Raw genomic sequence first — 25,540 nt, forward strand, 5'->3', positions numbered from 1 at the left:
GGTGTATTAACCTTATCCATGGAAGTAAGGTGAGCAAGCACAACCAGCCACTACACAGTAGAGGGTGATGGCAGGTTTGAGTTCTGTTACCTTTTAAAAAATCATTTTTTACAAATTAAATGATCTAGATGCTCAATTACCTATTACAGTACTATGCTTTTGCATCTGGCTTGAGGGTATGCAAGGATAGATTGTCATTCCTGCAATCTGTATTTCATGCAGCCTATTTCCTAATTTAGTTAAGTTCCATGGTTGTTCCTCATCTTCTGCTCATGGAATTTGCCATTCCTCCTCTCTATACACAGACCTTTGTCCATGGCTCAGCTTTGCTGGAATCATTGTCTTCTACCCACCGGCTTCTCACTACTTCAAAAATAACAGTGTACATTATTTCCTCCTATATATAAGTGTTTGGGTTATATCAATGTAGGTAAAACTGTTATGTGTGAAGTGACTCTTGTTGAATAAATGCTGTACAAAAGACCATGAGCAGAAAGGTGAGAGAATGGAACAAAGAAATGGGTTGAGGATGCCGAAGTTACAATGGTTCCCTCTAATAAAAAATTCAGATGGTTGAGTTCAGTTCAGAAGTGAAACAGTGTCATCCAAAAATGAGAGGTTTCTACATACTGCTCCCTGCTCCTGAAACTGCCCCAGCCCCTTCATAACAGGTCTTTGAGGTGCCTGTTCCAGTAGTATACACAGGGCCTTCTCAGTGGTGGCCTCTACTCTATGGAAAAGGCACCTTGTGAGATACACAGCTGGTTCCAGCTGTTGCTGTATTGGGGATGGGTTAAAAAGGGGGAAACTTATTTGTTTTCTTTGGCTTTTAATTACATGTGCCACTTTTATTTCTGGTTCATTTTTAATTGGTTTTTAAAGTAATTTTTGATTTTATGTACTTTTTGCATTAATTTCAAATTGTGTACTTTATACTGTAAGCCACCTGAGAAGAGTGCTATCTTGAATGGCAGCTGAGAAATGCAATAATAATAATTTAATAATAATAATAGTTTTTGAAAGGTAGAACACCCTCCAAGTATTATGGGATGGTGCCATTCTAAGTGTGACAGTGACCCTACTCCCTGAATAAATGAGTAAAAGGATAATTGATCAAGCACATTTGGAGAAAGTAAAATTGTTCTGGCCCTAAAAATAATAAAGGTTCTGCTCTCCTTTCATAGGCCATTGATGTTAACAGGGAAGAGTATTATTATTATAGAGTAAGCAGAAGAGCATTTGTGATGCAAATGAACATTCTGGCTAATTTTACATTCATATCTCATGTGTGAAAATGCCCTTACACTGAGATAGATCCTTCCCTGCTGATTGTGTGTACGTGTAAATTCTGGTAATGTGGGAAAGAAGGTAGAATATAGCCAGTTTGAAATAAAATGTGCATTTTTGCCAGTGCAGATTGTACACTGGAATCAGACACGTGGGAAATGGAATTGTGAAAATGGCATGCAGTTTACATTATGCTAGTATACCCTATATTTAAATGTATTTCCCTTGAAACTAGTGTGGCTGTGTAAATTTATTCTAGGCACCTTTTCTCTTCTCCATATTTTATGGCAAATCCAAAATGGAAATGGTGAAATAGTTGCCATTCATTTAGTTGCCCAAAGCAATTGATCGGTGATGCTGTGTTGAAGCAAACAGAGTGATCCTATACACCAATCACACTCCAAAGAAGGGAAAAACACACAACCCTAAAAAATACAAAACCGGCATCAAAATGGCAGTCACACACACACACACACACAGAAGCATTGTCCAAGGGACTCTTCCAATGATGACACCCAAGTGCCATCCACACACAGAAGGAGCCAATGCAGTTCATAGAATCATTATAGAATCATAGAATAGCAGAGTTAGAAGGGGCCTACAAATAATAATAATAATAATAATAATAATAATAATAATAATAATAATAATAATAATAATAATTTAATAATAATACAAGGTCATCGAGTCCAACCCCCTGCTCAATGCAGGAATCCCCCTAAAGCATCCCTGACAGATGGTTATTATCATCCCTCCTCCAACTAAGCTCACTGGCAGGGAAATTTCTTGCTCCATGTCCAGGGGCAACGTAAACTTGTGATTCTGACAGGTTGTGTAGTCTGGAGGAGCGCATGGCATGGTCTAAGTGTGTTGCTGCCTTTTGCCATGCAAGTTCCACCCATGGCTCCATCCTGTTTTGGCCATTCCGTTGGTGCATCTTCACCTACGGAACAGCTCCACTGGCGAAGGGTTTTGCTGGTGCCTCCCATCTTCGTATACCCACTTCTGCCAGCATAGAAAAACACCAATATAGGCTTGCACCCTTAAAGATGGATAGACACTTCTAGAGAGTTGGCATGCTGAAAGCAAGATGATGTTTGGAAGGAAGCCCAGAGAGGGTAGCAGTGGTGCCTGGAACTCCTTGAATCTAGCCTTCCTCTAACCACATCTTTTTCTTCTTCTTCTTCCTCCTCCTCCTCCTCCGGCTGGTTGTCTGCGAGACCGGCTGCTCAAGCCTCCCTCCCGTGGCCTGCTGGCCTGATTCTGCTCTTCAGAGCTCCGTCTCCCCGAAGTTCCCCAGGGCTTCCCCCTCCCCTCCTCCCTGGCAAGAAGGACTCACAAGGAAGGCGTGTCCTCCTACTCAGGGCTGCTGCCGCCGCCGCCGCCGCCACCGCCGCAGCTCGGAGCTATAAAAGACCTGCTCAGACGCCGGCGGGAGCTTCACACTCGCTGCCTCTGCCTGCCGACTCCAGCGGACTGGGGCCGCCGCGCAGAACCAAGCAGCGCTGCCGCCGCCCGCGTCGCCCTGGGGCCAAAGCGAGCGAGGGACGCGCAGTCACCGAGGGCGCCGGGCTGGGAGCCCCGATGCGTGGACTAGCCGCCTTTGCAACATGCTGGAGCTACAGAGCAGCTAAAAGGAGTTTACACACGGCGGCTGGGGCTGGATTGCAGCGCTCTCTTTCCTTATGAAGAAGGCACAAGTGAGTAGCCGAGCCGGGAAGTTCTGCGCCCCGGAGGACGCATTGTCAGCGGATGGTTCTTGGCATCGAATTTTGCATTTGGGGTCGGGGAGGGGCGGATCGGCCACCCCGAGAGGGCAATTGCCCCGGGAAGTGGAAGATCGCCCGCGGCTTGCCTTCCAGAGCAGAAAGAGCGAGAGAGCAGCCTCGGGCTCCCTGGGGCAGATCTTGACTGACGGGCGTCTCGGGCTCGTTGCAGAAGTCGCGAACTTCTCTTTGGCGCACGTGGAACCGGGGTAACCCATGCGCGCCCCCGCCCCCGCTCACAGAAGATAGTATGGGGGGGGCGGGCGGAGGGCGCAGCGGTGGCTCCGCGGGGGGGGGGGCTCTGCCCTGTACGGAGGGCGCGTGGAGGTTCTGCTGCTTTGCGAAGGTGCCTTGGCGAGGACAGCGGAGGCCGGCAGCTCCTCCGAAGGGCCCTGCTGACTTGACACAGTCGCCGCGTTATCTCTGCCCTGTCCTATGTGCACTTTTGCGGGGAAGTTCCTGGCCGCGACTGATAGTGTACGAATAATAGATGATGTATTATTACGGATGGAGCGAATAATGCGTGCACTAGATAAGTAGGAGGTAGGCGGCCTTCTCCGTGAACCTGCCCGGTGAAATGGAGCTGGAACGAAGACGCCGCCGCTGCTGCTGCTGCTTCGACTTCGTTCCAGCCTCGTTCCACCCGCTTGTGCCCGGCATCACTTTCCTCGGCCAGCCTTGTCCCTCCTCGCCTAAATGCATGATGACGCCGGGTGTTGCTTTGATATTGTTCCATGATTTCCCCTCTGCCCACCCCACCCCCCGACCCCGGCCCAAGATGACAAGGGATGCCTGTGCTGGGTACTCTTGAGAATGGCAGGGGGCACTGGCTGTGGAAGGAAATGGACAAGAATTGCTCAGGGGGCGTATCAAGTCCTACTTAGAGTAGACCCATTGCAGTGAATGGAACTTTGGATGCAACCCTCTGCTCTTTTGCTAATTGCAAGGAACTCTGTTTAAAGAGTGAGCTGAAGATGGTCTCCAGTCCTCCTTGCCTCGTTCTCGCTCTCCCTACATGCGCTGGAGCGGCTTGTGGCCCTTATCTGTTTCACAAGAACAACGCCTTCTCCTTCTCACCCCTTTATTTCCCAGGTCTATGCATTCCTGTCCACTTCCTCTGATACCTGCTGCTCTGTTGCCGTTTTAAGTCTTTCATATATGGAAAAGGGATGCATTGGAAAGGGAATCCAAGCAGAGGGAAAACCAGCACCCCTTAGGTGATATGTAAAATAATAATGATGATGATGAGGGTGGTGATAATGATGATGCCCCCCCCCCCGTGCTTTGGGGGCATATAATATAATATATATTTCCCATAGTATGAGAACTTGCTAACAGAGACATTTTTAACATGTGTTAGCTAATGCATAGGAAACTGATAGTCTTTGTAGTCTTGCAAATTTTTTTTCCTGAAGTACATTCTACGGCAAGGACATTTTCACACAGATTGGATTAGTTGGATGGATGGATGGCCTTTAACTTCATGGTTTTCACCCAAAGCAAATGCTTAGATTGTATGTTGAGATGAAAATGGCTAGAACGAAAAGTATTCTTGAAGTACAATAACTACAATAATCTAGTTTCTGTGCAACAAGGGCAAGAGATTTACTTAAAAAGAAAAGGCCTTTAAACCGCACGAGAAAAAATGGGAGGAGTGTAGAGGCTGCAACCCACTATGTTGCAGCCTCTACACTTCAAGCTTGGCTTTTAGTCCTCTGGAAGTGGGAAGTTTACTTTGAAAGTTAACGTTGAATTCCAGGTTAGTGAAACTGATGTGGCAGATTCCATCCCATTAGGTTGATAGGGGACAGTGGAGGCTGGTGGCTCCGATGTCAGTGGGGCAGTGAATCTGCTCCAGGTATCAGTCAGAACTCTAAAGGTGCTATCCTTGGCATTATAGACAGCACCATGTGGCTCAGCTTAGGAGGTCCTCACTGTGGCCCTGTTTCTGGCCCAACAGTGAAGCATCCATCAGCTATCAAGAACTTGGGCTTCATGGTAGTTACAGGGATGCAGTCAGCCTGAAGGTTTTGGGGATGGGGATGGGGTCACTGGATAATTGGAGGGTGGGAAAGGAGAAACAACACTTGCAGAGAAATCTCTCCTCACCTTGCTGAATTGTGTTAGATATTAATCTAACCTGAGAAACCGAGCAGGACAAAACCAGAAAGCTCTCTTTCCCCATGGAGAGATTAGAGCGGAAGAGGCTTTGAGCATCAAGGGAGCATTTTCCCCCTCCACCACTTTGCAAAAAGTAACATTCCACACTCAAGGCAAGCACAAACTAACCCTGTAAGTTGTAAAGTGCACCTCCTTTCCCTTGGCTCTCTTCTTGTGATGCATCACTGGGCCAGAATGAATCCGTTAAAGTGAAAGAGGTTTTTTTTTCTTGAGGTGTACATATAGGTTGATGTGGGTACAGTCCTGCCTTTTGACCAGGGGACTGCACCTCATGGCCTTTAGGGCCCACTTCAGTGTATGAAGCAATCAGCTCCTGCCTCCGTCATTGTTTTATACCTTTCATCTTGCCCCTGTAACATGCCTTATTGTTCAAGCAATTTTTGCACATTGGCTTTTTGATGTGTGCGTGGGGACAAGGTGATAAGAGAATTGTTTCTGCTGTAAGATCTTTGCATTAGGAATTGGTATTCAACATTTAATTAAGATTTTCAGACTGTTCCTAGACATGTTTACTCCGAAGTAAGTTCTTCTGAGTTAAATAGGTCTTACATCCTGAAAAGCATGCTTAGCGTAGCAGCTCAAAAAGCCGACTCAAATGTTAATGTTTGGGTGTAAAAACAAAGCTCTGAATAATGGTATGGACCAGACAGAAAAGGGCTGGCATTATTATATATAAAAAAGAAATCCTCAAATTCAATTACAAAAATATACCGGATATGGCTCTAACCAGGAAAAAGCTGATGTATGCAAATATGTAAGTGTATTGTAAACTGGATGTTTGATTACAGTTAGGAGATGAGCTAAGTGAAACATATTCATAGGAAAATTAAGGAAATGGTTTTAAATGGAAGACTTTGATATAACAAAAAACTTTGTCATCATGTAGTTCGGGAACTTACAAACTTCAAAGAATGGACTGAAATAAGGTGATACTGCTTTATCATATCTGAAAGCAGTTTTCAAGATGGAAAACTGTGCATGTCCATATGAAATTCTATTGTATATGAAAAGAGGTGCTTTTTATTTTTAAATTTGCATTGTAGTAATGCCTTTTAAATTAGCCATTTAGGATTTGATCCTGCAGATTCTTATTCACAGTAATCCCATTGATGTAATCCCATTGAAGGATTACTCTGGTGAGAGGATTTGTGGAATCATATGGCTGAGTAAGTAAATACTAGTATGAGAAGCGAAACGATATAATTTTCACCCTGACGTTTAAAGCAATAAAAGATTTCACAGTAATTATGGTAAATGTAAGTAAAAAATAAAATGAACAAAACTGGTTATTAGGAGTATTAGAATATCGTGGACTTGCAAGATATATTTTTTTGGTAATTATTGGTTAAATAGCAATTTTATATGATATTATTTTGAAAAAGGCATGGCCCGAACTGCAAAAACTGTTGCATGTCAGGCATTGAAATGTGGGCATTAATAACAAATTTGGTGATAACTTGCCCAAGACTGTCAGAAATTTGACCTGCTGGCTAGACATGCAAACTTTAGGAGACCTTAGTAGTGGAAAAGAGCTAGAGGCAGAAAGAATACAGCTTTCTTTTGTTGAATGGGTACATTCATTGCCAGCAGTTACATGACCTTCAGGGCTTCTCAATAAGGACAGTCCTGGTAGTACAACATTCTTGTTGCTGGAAGAGAATCTTTGGAAATAAGTCTGCAGTAAAAGCTGTGCAAGAGAAATCCTGAGGGAATGCAGCAGGAAGGGAAGAGACATTTTATTCTGTCCTGGAAGACTTCAGCTGCAATCCTATATCCACTTATTTGGTAATAAGCCCCCTTGAACTCTGTAGGGCTTACTCTTGAGTAGACCTTTATAGAATGGCACTGTTAAGAAGAAGCATGTCTTCTTAACAAATAATTGTTGTAATCCATGCAGAGAGCTATAGAGATGATGATAATTGTCCCCATGCAACTGTGAGGACTTGTGCACTTGATTCAAAAGCCTACAGAAGCTCCAACTTCGTTGGCTTCAGTGGTAGGCTCGTCTTTATGAGTGTAGCCCTCATTTGCCAGTAGCAGCAAACTGCAGTCAAACCCACTGACCTGTGCTACTGCCATTGTGTTATGCCTCTTCATTTTTCTGAACTATGACTTGCAATGAGAGGAAAGCCAAGGTGCCTGAAAAACAGATCAAATAGTTATCGTGCCTGGTTGGAAAAAGAGCTGAACTTGATCTAATTTCAGCTTCTAGGTGAAACTGGGACAACTCATTTTTGCGTTGTCATCATCATCATAATCATTTATGGATTAACACTCATGAAATATGATGTTGTTGTTTGGCCGTTTATTTGCTTGTATTATTTTCACTAAAATGAAGTGACCTTTTATAATTTAATTTGTAACCCCTTTTTAACCTCTAGATTTGTTTACAGGGCTTAACTTGGGCCAGGGCTTTGCCCTGTATTAAGTACCAACACTTGGCCTTGAGACATGCAAAATAAAATAAAGCAACATGCTTTTAATGCAGGGGTGGCCCTTGGCCTAATTTCAAACGCCTCCTGCATGTAATCAGTTCCTATCTCTGACAAGAGCAATCTGTCCCTTTCCCTTCAGCCTGCTGGGCAGGAAGGAAGAGGGGGAGAGAGAAATGGCCAGTAAAGAAAAAAGAGGACCCATCAACATTTGGCTCTGGCCTGCCCAATGTAATGCGGGCCTTGGCCGAAAAAGGGCTGCTCACCCCTGACCTATGCAGAGTGGATTTTCATTGGGATTGATTGACCACAAGCAGATCTCCCACAGTGGAGATAAAGGGAAAAGTCTTTTCAGCAAGGAAGGATGTATGTGAATTTTAGGTACTGCTTGTCTGCTAAAGCAGTATGATTGTTCACATGGATTGCTTCTTTTATAACTTGAATAAGGCTCAGTTATCTAACATGGGAATGTCGAAATGAATGTGAATAACACCTTATGCAACATTTCAATTATTGAGAGAAACGATGTTTGACTTGAGCCTCCTATGTTCCAAGCTTGGTTTTCACATGGCTCTGCAATGCGGTTGTGTCATCTTCCTACTCTGCAAGTAAGGGAAACTGGTATTTCATAGTCAGCCAAGGGGGTTATACAACATAGGATACATGTGGGAAATTGAGCCTGAGTTTCACATTGGCATTCACTTCAAGCAAACCCTATCGACTTGCTTTGCATTCTTTCAGTTGGGTGATTTTGGGAAGCTCCATTCATGGTACTGAACATACTGCTGGTGGGTGTTCTGGGACTTGCCAAATGCTGGATCAGTAAACATACTAGATAGGTGGCAAGAAAGAGAGACTGAATAAAGGTTACGTTGAAGGGAAGTTTCCCACACACACACACTTTCCTGCTGAGCACTTGACTTTTTTCTTTCTTTTTTATTAGAACAAAGATCATTTTAATTAAACCGATGAATTTCTTTTTTAATAGAGCACATAATAAGCACATCTAGCAAATTAAAAAAGAAATTTTTTTTGCTCCAGAGTCTTTGTCATGTTCAATGCTTGTATAAGAGTGAATATTAGTATTTTTATTACGATAAAAATCAAAATTGAAATCTAAAACAACAGCAGCCACAGGGGGTCGGAGAATGAGAGATGGAATGTTAATTGAATAACTGAATTTTAACACTGCAAGTATCCACAGGTTGCAGTTCTCAAGCTACTCATTCTGGCATTGATCCACCAAGGTCTCCAGGTCCACTTCTAAGAAATTGGATTGAGATCTGCAGTCTGGGTTTATTTAAACATACATTATAGCGGCTAAAATGAATCTCTGGCTACGTAGATGAACAACTGTTACATGCAATGAAGATACAAGGTGACCGCAATAGATTTATATTGGTGGAAAGACATTACTATTTTAAAACATAATTTATAAGTGGTTTGACCCACAGAGATTCCCCTTTACTACTGTTAAAGGGTTTGTCTGCGATAATGCTGACCTGGCAGTAGTTTCTGTGGTTTTGGTTTGCAGTAGTTCTGACATGTTTTGCTATGTATTGGCCTCCTCTTTCCATGGACATACTCGGTTTTCACTGGAGTAGGCCTGTCTTCAGGAAGTCTGGGGGCCTTGCTAGACCAGGCCTTAGCGCGCCTTCCAACCCGGTTTCCCTGCTGTGCGTCCAGATGACGCACAGGGGAATCCGGCGGCAGGCCGCAGTGAAGCCTGGTCTAGCGCGCCATAAGCTAAGTCGCTTATGGCGCGCTTTTCCCCCAGCTCCGGCCTCAGGCCTGGGTTGGGGGAAGTGTGGAGTCTTCCGCGGCTTTTCGCGGCTCCTCGCTTACTCGCGAGGAGCCGCAAAAAGCCGCGGACCTGGCACAGCGCTCATAGGAGTGCTGTGCCCATTGGCGGGGGGGGAAGAGAGAGGAGGGCGAAGGATGGGAGGGTGGGTGGCACGGGGGGAGGGCGGGTGCAATCGCGCCGCTTGCCGTTCGAGCAAGCAGCTGAGCGGCGCTTGCCCGGGCAATGCTGCCCCATCCCGGGCATTGCCCGGGCAAGCGCCGCTCGGCTGCTTGCTCGGGCGGCGGTGGCGCAATCGCACCCGCCCTCCCCCCGTGCCACCCACCCTCCCATCCTTCGCCCCCCCCCATTTTTTTTAAAAAAATAAAACAGCCACTTACCTTCCCGGAGTCTTCGGGCCACCCGCGGCCCCTTTAAACAAACAAAAAAATGGCGGACGCCGCAGGGCTTGCGTCCTCCCTGTGTCTCCGCCGTCTCAAAGCGTGGGGGAGGTGCGCTAATGTTAGCGCACCTCAGCCCCGCCTCCCTGCCGGCATAAGCCGGCAGGTCTAGGAAGGCCCTGGGTTTATTTATTTATTTATTATTTATTTATTGCACTTATATACCGCTCCCATAACCAGGGCTCTCTGAGCGGTTTACAGAAATTCTAAAATTGAGATAAAAACAAGTATACAAAATTTAAAATTCTAAAACACAGAACATACACACATAAAGCATTAAAAACCGTTTTTTAAAAATGTTGAGTTTGCTTGGCTATTACACTTGAGTTTGCTTGGCTATAAAGTGAAGTGAAAAACGGTAGGAGTGGGGAGGGATAATTCCAGGAAAATACAAGGTGGAATAGAGACTCACGGGGAGCACATTTTGGTATATCTTGTATACTAGGAGAATGGACAGCGCAGTCAAAACCCAACCATCTATTGCTTGCTGAATCCTGCCCCCTATTTTCAGGAACTTTTTCTCCCTGCAAAAGAGACGTTGTTGTTTTCCTGCCTCTTTCTCAGGGAGGAGGAGAATTTTCTCCTTGGGAAGGGGGAAAGCAATTCCACATAACTTTTAAAAGTGTAGGTGATTATTTAGGGATCTTCTTTTTATTATTTAAAAAACACCCCTCAGCACTTAGAGGAGCCTGGCAGTTCTTCATGAATGCCTATTGGAGACCATATGGCATCACCCTCTCCAATAGGTATTCAGGAAGAACTCCTGGGCTAGGGGTGTTTTTTAAGAAATAAAATAATAGAAAGAAGACTCCTCAAAACTTCCTACACTTAAAAAGGTATGAAGAAACCCTGTCCCCCCTCCCCATGAAGCTGATTGGTGGGAGCTTCAGGACAGAGGAAGTACTCCTTCACACAGCACATAGTTAAACTCTAGAATTCACTACCACAAGATGTGGTGATGGCCACCAATTTCAGTGGCTTTAAAAGGGGGTTGGATAAATTCCTGGAAGAGAATTCTATCAATGGCTACTAGCCCTGATGGCTAAGTGCAACCTCCAGTATCAGAGGCAGTAAGCCTGTATACACCAGTTGTTGGGGAACATGGGTGGGTCCTGCTTATGGTTCATGTCCTGAACTTGAATCATGTCCTGCTTATGGTTCCCTGGTGGACAGCTGGTTGGACTCTGTGTGATCAGAGTGCTGGACTAGATGGATCCTTGGTCTGATCCAGCATGGTTCTTCTTATGTTCCAATGTGGTGACTTGGCAGAGGTTCATAAAATAATGCACAGTGTGGGAAAGTGGATAGGGAGAAGTTTTTCTTCTTCTCCAACAACACTAGACCCCAATGGGGTCATCCAATGAAGGTGAATGTTGGAGATTTTGGATAGTCAAAAGGAAGTACTTCTTCACTCAATACATTTGCTACCACAAGATGTGTGGCTAGCCATTAATATGGATGGTTTTAAAAGGGGGTGACCGTTCAGGCTTTGTGGTTAGCAAAACTGTGGTTCTCTGGGGTTAGCACTAACCACAAGCTGTGCTATCGCACATAATACTTTAAGCCATGGTTAGAGCCGCTAACCCTGATGCAGATGGTTTGACACTGGTTAGCAAGTGAGCAGGGTTTAGCAAAACACATCACACAATACACCTTAAACACTGCTGCTTAACCAAAAGCTATAACCAGCAGGGTTTACGGTGTCTTCTGAACAGGCCCAGTTTGTTCTAGCTACTTTAGGTTTGTCACAGAATTGAAATCTGAGCATTGTTTCCTTTCCTGCTTTCTCACTACATACCCTCTAGATGGCACTGTGGTATATCAAAATAGCTTAATTACACAAGTGGAAAAAGTATTTCCTTTTGCTTTTGGAAATACCACATTGTCCCTGTTCTAAAAAACACACAAACACTTGCTAAAAGTTCTTTTAAAAAACAGAAGTGAAACTGGAGTCACAACATTGCCTAAAAAACCCATAAACAGCTGTGAGTAGGAAATGATGAGCATGCAATAAGTGCCTCATGTAGAAAAACTCCTAATAATAGTACTTTGGCTTGCATTGTACTTTCTAGTCTGAATAAGATGAGATTATAAAGAGGAAAATAATAGTGAACAGGCCAGGAATTTTAAAGTTTGGCGGAAGGGCCAAGACAGCCATTTTTTTGAAGAGGACTGAGGCTCTTCTGAGCCAAGAGGGTTCAAGGGTAAAAACCAGGAGCTGGTTAATATGACCCACTGGATGTACTTAATAGGGCAGGGAACTGAGATTTCCTCGATAATGACAGCCTGGTTTCCATGATGCATGCCCTGGTAACCCCCCATTTAAATTTCTGCAATGCATTGTGCATTGGGCTACCTTTGAAGACCATCTGGAAACTTCAGTTGGTATAAAATAGGGCAGCAAGAGTAGAAACTGGAACTAGGTTAAGTTAATATAGTATCATCTTTGCTAGCTTCTAGTCTGTTTCCAGAGTCAGTTCAACAAGCTGGTTTTGACCTGTGAAGTCTTCCATGGCTTCAGGTCACAGTATCTGAAGTATATTCCTAGCCATGCATATTCCTAGCCTTGCTCAAAAAACATCATCACAGAGCCTGTTCCAACTTCCTTTGCATACTGAGATTCAGTGGAGGGCTACTCATGAGGTGGCTTTTTCTGTGATTCCCCACCCCCAATGGTGGAAAGGCCTTCCTAGAAAGACAGTCCACCTAGTGGATCCTTTGTTTAGTTTTCAGTGCCAGGCAAGGACCTTTCTATTCTCTCAAGCCTTTTAACTTGTGATATGTTTGATTGCCAGTCATATGGTAAAGTTCTGCCTTAGAACTGTTTTCTCAGTTGGATATTTTTAAATCTTTTTGTAGTTGTTGCCTTTGATGTTTGATTGGTTCTTATTTCCTTTGATTGGTTGGTTCTTATTGCTTTTGGTTGGTTCTTATTGATTTTCATGTGTTTTATATTTTATTTTATGTGCATTGCCCTTAAAGCTTTGGAAACAGAGTGACTTGAATGAATGAATGAATGAATGAACAAGTCTCAGTAGCAGTGCATTTATTGGCTCTTCTGCACCAAGCCGACATGAGAACATGTATATGTGTGATATGGTGACTGTCCACACAGTTGGAAACAATGCCTTTTCAGCATGTATGCAGAAGAGCTGATAAATTTATGGAGATAAGAGATGGGGTGTGCTGTTGTGGTCCTGCTCCCCTGCCCTTGATGCATTCAGTGCACCCAGGTGGTCAGATGGACAGGTCTAGGATAACTGGAAAATCTTGCAAGAAACAGCACAAACACCAGTCTTGTGACGCCTTAAAGACTAATACATTTAGGATGCAATCTCATGCATGTTTAGACAGAAAAAAAGTCCTACAACTCCCAGGATACCCCAGCCAGCCACACTGGCATGAAAGATTATGCCCGAATAAGTTTGCTATTTTATTTATTTTATTTTATTGTTGCATTTATATCCTGCCTTTTGTCCTGTGAGGAACCCAAGGTGGCGTACATAATCCTCCTCCTCTCCATTTTATCCTCACTACAACAACCCTGTGAGGTAGGCTGGGCTGAGAGTCTGTGACTGGCCCAAAGTCACCCAGTGGGTTTACGTAGCCGAGCGGGGAATAGAACCCAGATCTCCTGACTCCCAGCCCAACACTTTAGCCACTACATCACACTGGCACCACACTGTTAGTCTTTGGGGTACCACAAGACTCTTTGACAATTTTGCTGCAATATACTGTGGAATGAGAGGCTCACCTGGCACCTAAGTTGTGCTCTTTTGGGCACCAGGCAAAGACCTTTTTATTTTCCCAGGCATTTTAGCATTTTAGTCTTTTAGTTCTGGTGTTTTAAACCTGCTGTTATATTTTAAACCTCTGTGTTGCTGCTAGGTATTATAATGGTGGTACTTTTTTACTGTAATTTAAGCTTTTATATTTTATGCTGTTTAATTTTTGTGAGCTGCCTAAAGAACTTTGGCTGTTAGGTAGGATAGAAAAGGAATGAATGAATGAATGAATGAATAAACAAGCAACTGATGTGGCTACCCTGAAGGAAAAAGATCACTGCAATGAACAGATATTTGAAGAGCCTTTCTGTACAGCTATACCAAGGCTGTGTTTAATGTCACAAGAGGAAGGTTGGAGCACATTTTTTGTTGCTGAGACTGTTCAGCACGGCACTCTCTTTGTTTATTTATTTATTTATTTATTTATTTAATTACATTTATATACCGCCCCACAGCCGAAGCTCTCTGGGCGGTTTACAACATTTAAAAATAGTAAACATTAAAAGTATACAATTTAAACACACACACACACACACACACACACACACACACACACATAAAAACAGTATAAAAACAACAGTATCCATTTAAAAACAACAATTGTGGGGTCCATTAAAAACAAACTTAACGTTGTTAAATGCTGTTAAAATGCTGTTAAAAATGCCTGGGAGAAGAGAGTCTTTGTTAGCTGTCCACACATCACTGAGGGTATATATGGGCACCGGATACTTTTTCTAGATACTTCCAAATCCTGAACCATGCCAAGGAAAGTCTTAGTGCAATGCTTGGAAGGCAGACAGTGGTAGATTTGAAGTTCCACATACTTGTGAGCTACAAGATGCATGGGTGGGAGGGGTGGGAAATTCAGGAATAAGTCACTTCCTTGGAAGGGCTCCTGTCCTGAAAGGTAGCCTATTGGAGGGAGAGGGAGAGGGAGAGGGAGAGGGAGGGAGAGAGGGAGGGAGGGAGAGAGAGAGAGAGAGAGAGGAAGGAAGGAAGGAAGGAAGGGTGACCACTTGACTTTCTCTGTTGGCACACACATATATAGTGCACATGTAGATGGTCAGGGACCGTGACTTTTATAGTATACAACTTGCATGTACAGAACCTGCACATATATAGTGCACATGTAGAAACTGCACAAATAGTGAAGTGAGCTTGTATAGGTTGGGGGAAGAGCATGGCACCAGAAACCTACTTCTCTTCTCTCGCCGTTCCCCAGTGCATGTTCGCTGTACATGTGATGCTCAGGATATTTTATACACACACACACACACACACACACATATATCCCCACTTTCCCCACACTCAACAATGTAACCCTATGCATGTCTACTCACCATTGAATTCAGTGGGATTTGCTTCTGAGTAGACACGTATAAGATTGTGCCCTTTGGGATTTTAATAAATCCAGAATATCTGCAAGTTTTAAGTTGTTTAAGAACACGTTCTCTGTAGATTAAACAGGTCGGTTTTTTAAAAAGAGTAAAAGGCCCCGAAAAACACCTCTTGTTTCAGCCATGTGTTTCATTTAACCTACTAGTAGTGTTAATGGCAATGAAATGCTAAGCTGATGAAAGACTGCTCTTTCCACTTATCTAACCTTCGATTTTTGTGAGCTCTCCTGCCGGGACCAGCTTTTCCCTACATTGCTATTTCGTTTCTCTAAATAGTTCCTCACATTTTTTACCTGCTGTGCCTGTTCCTCACAAAGGAGAATCACACTAATACTTCTAGAAATTGTATCTCCTCAGGGATGTTCCTGCTGACCTTGTTTATACTTTAGAAATCCCGAGATCTTTCTTTTCATCTGGCACCTAGAATGTATTAGGAATTGTAAATTGAATTAGATGGTGTGAAAACAGCAATTTCTTATAGTGTGAAGGATTACTTTTGAAGCTCTAATAGAAGACAGCCCAGGGTGCCTTTGGTAAACAGATGTTCAGGTTTGTCAAACGGATTGCAACAGAATGTAAAGAAAACACAATAGGTAAGTAGGGATTAAATGAGAATCCTTGTAATACATTGTATTGTGTAAAAGGAACAAAGACAAATAATTCTAAAAGTCTCTCAGGAAAATGCAAGGACAGTTATTTATTGCTTTGCTTGACTTTTAACAAGGTAATATCTTTAAGTTCTGCTGATTTAGTATTCTCTGTTGTGGCACCTGGTGCATATCAGAAGTCATCTGTGTTTAAACAACCCATTTGTATTCTGCCTTCCCTTGAAGGAATGCAAGGTGGTACCCAACAACTCACCCCAGAATTCCATTGGGGGTTGTTGCCTTAGTATGCCACCAGCAATTATTCTCTAGCTTTGCTAATATAAGAACTGGTGTGACTTTTTTTGCTTCTACTTTCTGCATTGCAAGGTAACAGTGTGTTCCGATCAGCACTAGTGACAGATCCAAAGAATTTCCTCTTGTACCCCTATTCAGATGTTCTTCTTACAGTGAGGGAGTGGGGGTAATGGGTCATGCCAGTTTGTTTTACCCCTTTCCCATGCTAGCCCACACTGCCCTACATGCAGTGAAGGGTGAGTCTGGAGCAAGGAACTTACACAAGTATAATTTCTGCGGCAGGTGTTCATTCTCCAACATATGGAAGGCAGTGGACAGTGGAAGGACAGAGGAGGCAGAGTTAGCTAGCACATTCCTATTCATGTGAAGAAAAGAAAATCTGCATAGGAGTTACATGCTGTCAACATATGGAATCCAGAAGTCTACTGTCTCTGAATCCTGAGGTTTCAATTAGCTACCAGACAGTAAAAGAACATTTAAAACATGTGTCATGTCTAGCCCTGCTCCCCCTGGGTTGGAATAAGGTGTTCCAGGTGATCAATCAGAATCAGACTCTGACGTAGAGGGGTCAGTGTCAGAAACAGGCCAGCCTGTACCAGTGGGGGAGAAAGCTCTCACGGGCTCTTCACCAGCTGGGAGTGAACCCTCTCCAGAGCTTATCTTGCCAAGGGCAAATAGTACACAGTTAGTGGGAAGCCAACATTCTTCCGAAGGAGAGAGCATGGACAGGTTAGCTGATCCTAGAGTACACCGCAGACTAAAATGGGCAGAGCGAAAGGAAGGCGAGAGAAAGTTGGCCCAGCTCGCATCGCGTCAGAAGCCGCCTCAAAATTAGTCTCTCTGAAGTTAATATGTCTTGGGAAAAGGCTTTCCATTCTTCTTGAAAGGACAATTGTCTCGCTTAGTTTGCATAGTTTTGCCTAGGGGAAAGTTCTAAGAGATTAGCCTCTCTTTAGGTGGGAAGGGATGTGTATTGCTTAAATAAAGCTTTGTGGATTACTTAGCAGGCCTCGTTATTGTCTCCCAAGAAGGCAGGAGGTTTTTGAGAAACTCAACAACATAGACTACTTACAGTCATGGAATCAATCAATGTTTGCATACCTTGATCAGGATAATAGACAAAGGACTGTTTCTAAGACTATGGGGAGGGGCCTTGGCTTAATGGTAGAGCACATGCTTTGCATGGAGGAGGTCCTAAGTTCGATCCCTGACATCTCCAGGTGGGGCAGGAAAAGCCACAGATTGCTCTTTCTACACCCTCCTCTGTTCTTGTACCACAAGCTTGTGCTCCACTTATTATTAAATCCATTCACATTTCTATGCCTGAAAAATATGTGTCATCAAGATGCAAACATGTATGGATTGGGTAGGGAAAGTGAAGGCAAGCTCTTCTCTTCTTGCAGTGCTAAGTGAAACATTTCAAACTGGCATGCTGGAAACTGTATCACAACAGTATTAAACATTTATTCTGTCCCCCTTTTCCATCCCATTCCATAATACAAATGCTCTAATCACCTGCCCCTTCCCTCACCTCACTTTCAGCCATTACATTTCTGGGATTTAGGTTTACAAATAAACCTGCCACATTACACATATAAAGATAGAGGGTACCCTTGCAATTGTAACACAGACAACAGAACAGTGTGGTTATATTCCGTTCAGTGTTGTACACCACTAAAAAGGAAGGGGTGGGGTGGAGAGAATCTGTTCCGAATAAGCCTTGTCCTGGTATGATATTCTGAATATCTGTAGAGTGACAGGCACAATCAAGCAACATGGTAAAACCCAAACATGGTAAAATAGACTGTAACATTTCAGTTTTCAGGTCTGTGACTGAGTTTTGGAATGCTCAGTCATATTTATTTATTTTAACCTCCCTGAAAGTAGAAAACTCACATAAGAAGGAACAGGCTGGGCTATTGAAAGTGTGTGTGTGTGTGTGTGTGTGTTAAAACTTACAGGGAATTTTTTACATGAAGGATCTTTCAAAAACGTCATTCCACACTGGTAGTTTGAAGTGTTACAGTCTTGATAAATGCTTTCATGACTGTACTATTTCATTCTGCTGTGTCTGTAGGCCAGGCTTCAATCTCTTAAAGTATTAATTGCATTAAACATGAACTCTGCCAATGCTGAGTTCCACAAGAGCTTGTGTAATGAATTTTGTTGTTGCAGTATATAATACAATAATTACTTGGCAACTCCTTTTAAAACTGTTACAGATTTGGATGTCAACTCTTGTTTGAACTAAATAGTAACTGAGCAAAAAAAAAAAAAAATTACATGCTTTGAGTCATATGTGGGAGGGTGAACAATAGACAGCCAGCTTAATTTAGAAAACTTTTATAATACCACTTGGCACACTCCTGCTTTGGATTAAAAAAACCATGCTCACAAATTAAACTTCCATAGGGAAGAGTGTAAAGAGCTCCTTCCTGTAGAAATCTTTTTTAGCATTCAAAATTGTTACCAGTTTTAAACTGTGAAATCTTTCGTATGTTCTACAAAGTTTTTTGTAAGGGACAGAATTACAGATTCTGAAACTAATCCACTGCTGACTCTGGCAAGAATATATGGCAAAGTGGAAGACCTGGTTTACATGCTCTAGATCAGCCTTCCCCTGTGTGGCATCCTAGATGTGTTGGACTACAACTCCCATCACTCCAACTAGTGCTTGCTGGTAGTTATCGGAGTTGCAGTCCAACACATTTAGAGGTGTACCATGTTGTTAAGAACATAAGAACCATGCTGGATAAGACCAAGGGTCCATCTAGTCCAGTGCTCTGTTCACACAGTGGTCAACTAGCTGTCAACCAGGAACTCATGAGCAGCACACGGTGCAACACCACCCTCACACCCATGCTCCCCAGCAACTGGTACATATAGGCTTACTGCCTTTGTTACTGGAGGTAGCACGTGGCCATCAGGACTAGTAGCCATTGATAGCCTTCTCCTAAAGGAATTTATCCAACCCCCTTTTAAAGTTCTCCAAATTGGTGGCCATGTAGATTTTGTTCTGGATTACTCCTTCTAGATTGTGTCCTGGGTTATTCCTTTTCATGCACCCTCTTGCTTACTTTTTCTCTACAATAGAATAGATTCTAGATCACATGGAGTGTTCCAGCTGGTTGTTTTAAAACAATGTCACATAATAAGCCATTTTTGTGCTTTAACCATGTGCATTTTCCCTAGTTAAATGTTTTCATTCTCTGGGTGCCTTTCAGAGGCACTGCTAGAACACTGGCAATTTTTCCTTTTCTCTTTGGGCTTTCCACGATGATGGCCAGATGTCAATCATTTTAAGGTGGTATCTCTTATTTCAGAGCACTTTAGTTCCTTAGGACACTTCAGAAAAGATGCAACAAATCCTCTGTGTCTTACTCTGGAAATATCTTGCAACCCTGCACTCAGCAAGCAAAGTAAACCTTTGTGCTATTTCATGACTATTGCCTACTTTGTGTGATGCCTGATACCACTCTCCCAGGCCAAGCTATCTCTCAGGATCAGTTACGTTTCTTGTATCCACTCATCCATGCCAATGCTCTTTCACATGTTGTCCTTTTGCTGCTACTCATTATGATGGGGAGGGGAATTAAGAAAAGGTCCTGTTGATCACAGAAGGAAGGGGAAGCAATTTCACAATGCATCACATGAGCAGAGTGGATTGTACTCAAAAGATCTTGCACCTGGAAATGGTGCTGTTGTCACCTGTTACAGAAGAAGGGCATGCGATTTTTACCAATTTCCCTTCCAACTACACCCTTCTATGCCTCCTGAAAATTGCTTCAGAAGATTGGGAGACCTTCCCTCCTGCAGAACATTGTGGAATGTGATGTCGGGGGCAGTAGAGAGTGAAACAAGATTGGCCCTACCTTTAGACAAAGTGGGGCAGTTGCCTCAGGCAGCTCATGCTGGGAAGCAGCAACAAGGGGCTGGAGAAGAGAGCTGTGTGCCCCACAGCCTGCCTTGAGCCCCCTAAGCTAGCCTGTTGTCCCATTGTCAGTGTTGAAAGATTCAACTGCCAGTCCAGTCAGCTTTAATGCATGGAATGAGAGGGGGTGCCATCTTGGTCTTCACCTTTGGCAGCAAAATGTCTTGGGTTGGCCTGGAAGGAAAACCAGCCAAGACTTGCCTGCTCTTTTTCATTAGTGGGTGTCTCGGCTGGATCAAAGGTCCTTGCATTCCTGAAAGGAATCATTCCATGAACAGAACACTGCCTGTGGATTTCCTATATCTTTAGATGGCAAAAGCGCCATCTATTGGTTGCCTAAGGTCTTGGAAATGTGCCATGACCAGCTGCCAAAAGTGAGGAACTGACTTTCTTATATTCATTTTTTTTGTTTCATATAACCTGTGTTTGAAATAGTCAATAGATAACTAGAAAGAAGGGGTAGCACTTCTTCTTGTATCACTGCCTTTAAAGGTGTGTTTGGTGGCAATACATGAAAGCGTCTTCTCAGGGACTGTTCCTGGGCAATGGAACTCAATGCTGACGGAGGCTTGGGTGGATCCCTCTCTTCTGTCTTCTGCTGGCAGGCAAATACATTTTTATTTAAACCGATCTTTGGGATGTGAGGAGGTCTGTTCTGTGCTGTTTTATTCTGTTATCGTCTATGTTTTTAAATTGCGTTTTAATGTATTTGTTATTGTTTTAAACAAGTTTTATTTATCTCTTATGATTGTTAGCTGCCTTGAGCTTCATTTCCTTGGAGGAAAGATGGAGTACAAATCAAATCAATCAATCAATCACTATCCTTGCAATTTCTACCTTTTAAATGCAATTTTCTGAGCTGTTACTTGGCTTGTCTCTTTCCTTACCAGAGATGTTTCAAAACCTCCTTTTCAAGAAATGCCATCCCATATTTAGCACAGTATGTGTGTGAAAATTATCTATACATTTTGGGAAACTAGATATAGATGTCTTGTCTGTGGCCTATTTTTTGCTATAACATTTTAAACACATTGCTTTGCATAAATTGCACTGTGGTGCAATTCTGAGGTGCTTGGGGTAATTTGTAAGAGCACAGAATTCTAGTTCTTTTTTAGTTTGAAGCTGAGGAGTGGGGTCAGGAGGTCATCCCTGCTGCTGTGCTATGCTTCTGTTGTTCCCAGACTACTACCAAAGCTCAATGCCATGTCCATGGGCATTCTTGGGAATTTTTTTTCCAGAAAAGAGGGGGGAGGCTAAGCTGAACAGCAGCTGGTGGTTTTAATTCGCACACATAGCACACACTATATTGTGGGTTTGTTAACCATTGCTATGACTTTATTCATTGACAAAAAACACTAAAAAGCAAGAGCATGCTAGTTTCTCACAAAATGAATGGGCAGAATAGTGGCTGGACATTTTTGTTTTGTTTTGTTTTTTGTTTTGTTTTTTTACATTTTTATACTGCCCAATAGCCGAAGCTCTCTGGGCGGTTCACAAAAATTAAAACCACAATAAAACAACCAACAGGTTAAAAGCACAAATGCAAAATACAGTATAAAAAGCACAACCAGGATAAAACCACGCAGCAAAATTGATATAAGATTAAAATACAGAGTTAAAACAGTAAAATTTAAATTTAAGTTAAAATTAAGTGTTAAAATACTGAGTGAATAAAAAGGTCTTCAGCTGGCGACGAAAGGAGTACAGTGTAGGCGCCAGGCGGACCTCTCTGGGGAGCTCATTCAACAACCGGGGTGCCACAGAGGAGAAAGCCCTCCTCCTAGTAGCCACCTGCCTCACTTCCTTTGGCAGGGGCTCACGGAGAAGGGCCCCTGAAGATGATCTTAAGGTCCGGGCAGGTACATATGGGAGGAGGCGTTCCTTCAAATAACCTGGCCCCAAACCGTTTAGGGCTTTAAATGTCAATACCAGCACTTTGAATCGGGCCCAGACCTGGACTGGCAGTCAATGAAGTTGTAAAAGGACTGGCGTAATGTGATCTCGCTGGCCAGTCCCTGTTAGTAAACGGGCTTTTCTGTTTTGTACCAGCTGAAGCTTCCGGACCGTTTTCAAAGGCAGCCCCACGTATAACGCATTGCAGTAATCCAAACGAGAGGTTATCAGAGCATGGATAACTGTAGCTAGGCTATCACTGTCCAGATAAGGGCGTAGTTAGTATATCAACCTAAGCTGATAAAAGGTGCTCTTTGTCACAGAGTTCACCTGTGCCTCAAGTGACAGTTCTGGATCCAAGAGCACCCCCAAACTACGGACCCGATCCTTTAGGGGAAGTGCAACCCCGTCCAGGACAGGGCAAACATCACCTCGCCGGACAAATGAACCACCCGCTAACAGTCTTGTCTGGATTGAGTCTCAGTTTGTTAGCCCTCATCCAGTCCGTTACCGTGCCCAGGCACTGGTTCAGAACAGTCACTGCCTCACCTGGGTACGATGAAAAGGAAAGGTAGAGCTGGGTATCATCCGCATATTGATGACACCTCAGTCCACATCTCCGGATAACCTCCCCCAGCGGCTTCATGTATATGTTAAACAGCATAGGGGATAAAATAGAGCCCTGTGGAACCCCATGGCTTAGGAGCCATGGCACAGAGCAATAATCCCCCAGCACCACCTTCTGGAATCGGCCATCCAAGTAGGAGCGGAACCACTGCAATGCAGTACCTCCAACTCCCAGCTCAGACAACCTATCCAGAAGGCTACCATGGTCGATGGTATCGAAGGCCACTGAGAGGTCCAGGAGAACCAACAGGGTCGCACTCCCTTCATATCTCAGATTGTACAAGGACTAGAGGCTTCCCCCCCCCCCCCCAATGAAACCTGGGAATCTGGAGATTATGGCTCATCTAGAGCAGGTCAACTGCCTCCTCTTTTCCTCTTCTTGCAGACACCCATGGCAATGTAAGAGACTAGAGTGATCCCTTCTCCAGTGGAAAGTGGCAGGATCCTGGCAACAAGCACCTAAGGCCAATCTGAATTTGTTTATCCTGATGAGCATCCTCCAGAAACTCTGCAAGGTGCTTCTGTTTTGGCTTGTTTTCATTGGCTTTTGAAGTTGTTCTTTGTCAATAATTTGTGATGCTCTCTTAATATTTTATAGATATTTGACCTGGAATTTTGCTACCCATTCTGAAGCCTCAGTTACAGTGGGTCTAAAATTGAAAGACTTCAAACACACATTCACACACGGACACACACAGAGATATCTTTCATAAGTTGCAAATATTTCCTTTTCCTTTTATGTATAAGGCTGCAGTCTTGTACACACTTGCCTAGGAATACTCTCCAGTGAACTGTAAGAGAAGTTTATTAGGTGGTTGCATTGCTTTGCCTTTTACTTCTCCTTTAAATTCCATTGCATAATTACAATATGAAATAACCATGACTTCCTAAATGAATTAGTAGTTCCCTTAATGTTCATTTTCCTTGATTTATTCTTTAAACAACATCCTTCCAGTCGCATGCAAAACCAGCAAGCAATAACTGCTGTCTCTGGATATTTCTAGAATCTTTCTCATTATGAACAAAATGTTTTAACCCATGAATAAACTTAATTCGGAGTTTACCCCTTTATTTTTTTTATTATCGCTGGGAGTCAGTCTTTGCCCACTGTGTGGTACCATCAAATGTCAGTAAGCAATTTACACTTAAGTGCATTTTCTTAACTCTGGTACTAAATGTGATGGTCGAAACTGTGAAATGTCACAGTTTAACTACTTTGTGGATAAGACCCAGTGCATGGGTGGTTTCTCTAGCTATAGTCTCATGTTTGTACGTTTTTATTTTCCAAGCAAAGAATATTGCTTGTGGGATATTTGGTCATAGATGTAGAAAGCGACTGTAGCAATAAATAAATACATCTTATAGTTGAGAAATTTATCACTAGAAAACCTTGACTAATAGAGGGGGGAGAGGATTGGACTCTTACTAAAAAAACCCACAACACCTTGTATTATTAAAGCATATATAGTGAAAGTGCCCATTACATTCATGTATTCAGCACATCTCAGTAGGGTTGCACTAGCCTTTTATACTCCAACTCACTTTCTCTGTGCTGCTATTCACGGGAGCCAAGGAAACTGAAAGCTTTTGCAAGTTCCTTTCTAAAAAGAAATTTCTAGAGTTGAATTCTGGGAACGGTGGTGCTACAAAGCCCAGTGTCACGGTCCCTTGCAGCATAGAAGGGTGCTCTTAAAACTCAGTTTCTATGTACAGTAACTACATGTAGCAGCAATGTCTTCAATGAAGGTGTTACGTAAGAACTGATAGCTATTCTCTTTCCCTAAGGAAGATAAATATGACATAAGCAGGTAGAAAATCTTACATTCAGTATACTTGGCAAGCAGCAATCTGCCTACTCTGGGTTAACCAGCAGAAAGTCTGCTCATTAGGGTACTTGATGATAGTCTGTTTCCATTCTGTATTTTGTACAGTTTTTTTACATTTTCAGTTTATACAATTTGGCTTCCTAGATTACATCGTTTGGCATTTCAACCTGCAGTGAATTAGACTTTCCTTATTGTACATGATAGTCAACACTAATGATCCTGAGAGCCACATTGGACATGTTTGCCATCGTATATCAGGGCATTCTGAACAAATGCTGGGGGGAGAAATGTTTATTCCATTTCGTGAAGTGGCGGGGGGGGGGGGCATGAAAGCTCTGGCAAAAGAGTCTGGGAGAGATGAGAGTTTCAGAGAATTTTCTCATTGAGGAGAGGGAACAGGGTTTCTTCATACCTTTTCAAGTGTAGGAGGGGTCTTTTTATTTTTATTTTATTTCTATTTAAAAAAACAAATACCCCCGGCACTAGCAGGAGTTCTTTATGAATGAAAGCCTATTGGAAAGGGTGAGTCACATAGTCTCTGATAGGCATTCATGAAGGACTGCTGGACTCCTCCAAGTCCCAGGAGTATTAAAAAAAAGAAAAAGAAAAAAGAAAACCCATAAACAACCAGCTACAATTTTAAAAGGTATGTTAAAATGCTGCCCACCCACCCCCAGGAGAAAATTCTCCAAAATTCTCCTGCTTCCTGTGGAAAAGGAAGGAAAAAACAATGCCTCTTTCTCAGGGAGAGAAAACATTCCCAAAATTGGGGGCAGGATTTGGCAAAGTGCTATTCTAAACCCAGTCACTGGCCACAGAAAGAAGGCATATGAGAAGATTAGACTTCTGCTCTCCTGGCACACACAGTTCTGTATTTTAGTTCTAATTGAGATCAATGGGTCTACTCAATGAGTGGCTAAGTCTGGAAAAGAGAGAGAGAGAGAGAGAGAGATGGTTATATATCTATAGATGTATGAGAGAGTAATTTTCTGCAGCTGTGAAGTTTACAAATTGACAGCATAAATCTATATACGTCTACTCTGAAGTAAGTCCCATTGATTACAGCCTTACAGTTAAAATAGAGAGCGATCAGGATTTGTGGGCTCTACACATTTTTTTTCAGCAGACCTGTTAAGTCTAATTTAAAGGTGGATAGTTACCCCAAACTTCCATGCCTACAGTGGATATTTATTGATCGCAAGGCTAATTCTCCTTACATTTTGTGTTTTGGTATATATCTGCTGGTGCAAAATGCATACACCTTTCTTCAGG

At 43.0% G+C, this 25,540-nt stretch overlaps 1 protein-coding gene across 1 annotated transcript in view; it reads left to right on the plus strand.

The window, feature by feature from the left end:
• Nucleotides 1-2,851: 2,851 nt before the first annotated feature.
• The window catches only part of KITLG (KIT ligand), an 87,626-nt gene continuing 64,937 nt past the window's right edge, over nt 2,852-25,540 (plus strand). The window contains exon 1 of the mRNA XM_063133820.1: nt 2,852-2,987. Coding sequence (XP_062989890.1) covers nt 2,973-2,987 — 15 coding nt within the window. The 5' untranslated portion in view covers nt 2,852-2,972. The remainder of the gene's footprint in view (nt 2,988-25,540) is intronic.

Source organism: Elgaria multicarinata, chromosome 9 (assembly GCF_023053635.1).
Source record: "Elgaria multicarinata webbii isolate HBS135686 ecotype San Diego chromosome 9, rElgMul1.1.pri, whole genome shotgun sequence".
Taxonomy (NCBI): Eukaryota; Metazoa; Chordata; class Lepidosauria; order Squamata; family Anguidae; genus Elgaria; species Elgaria multicarinata.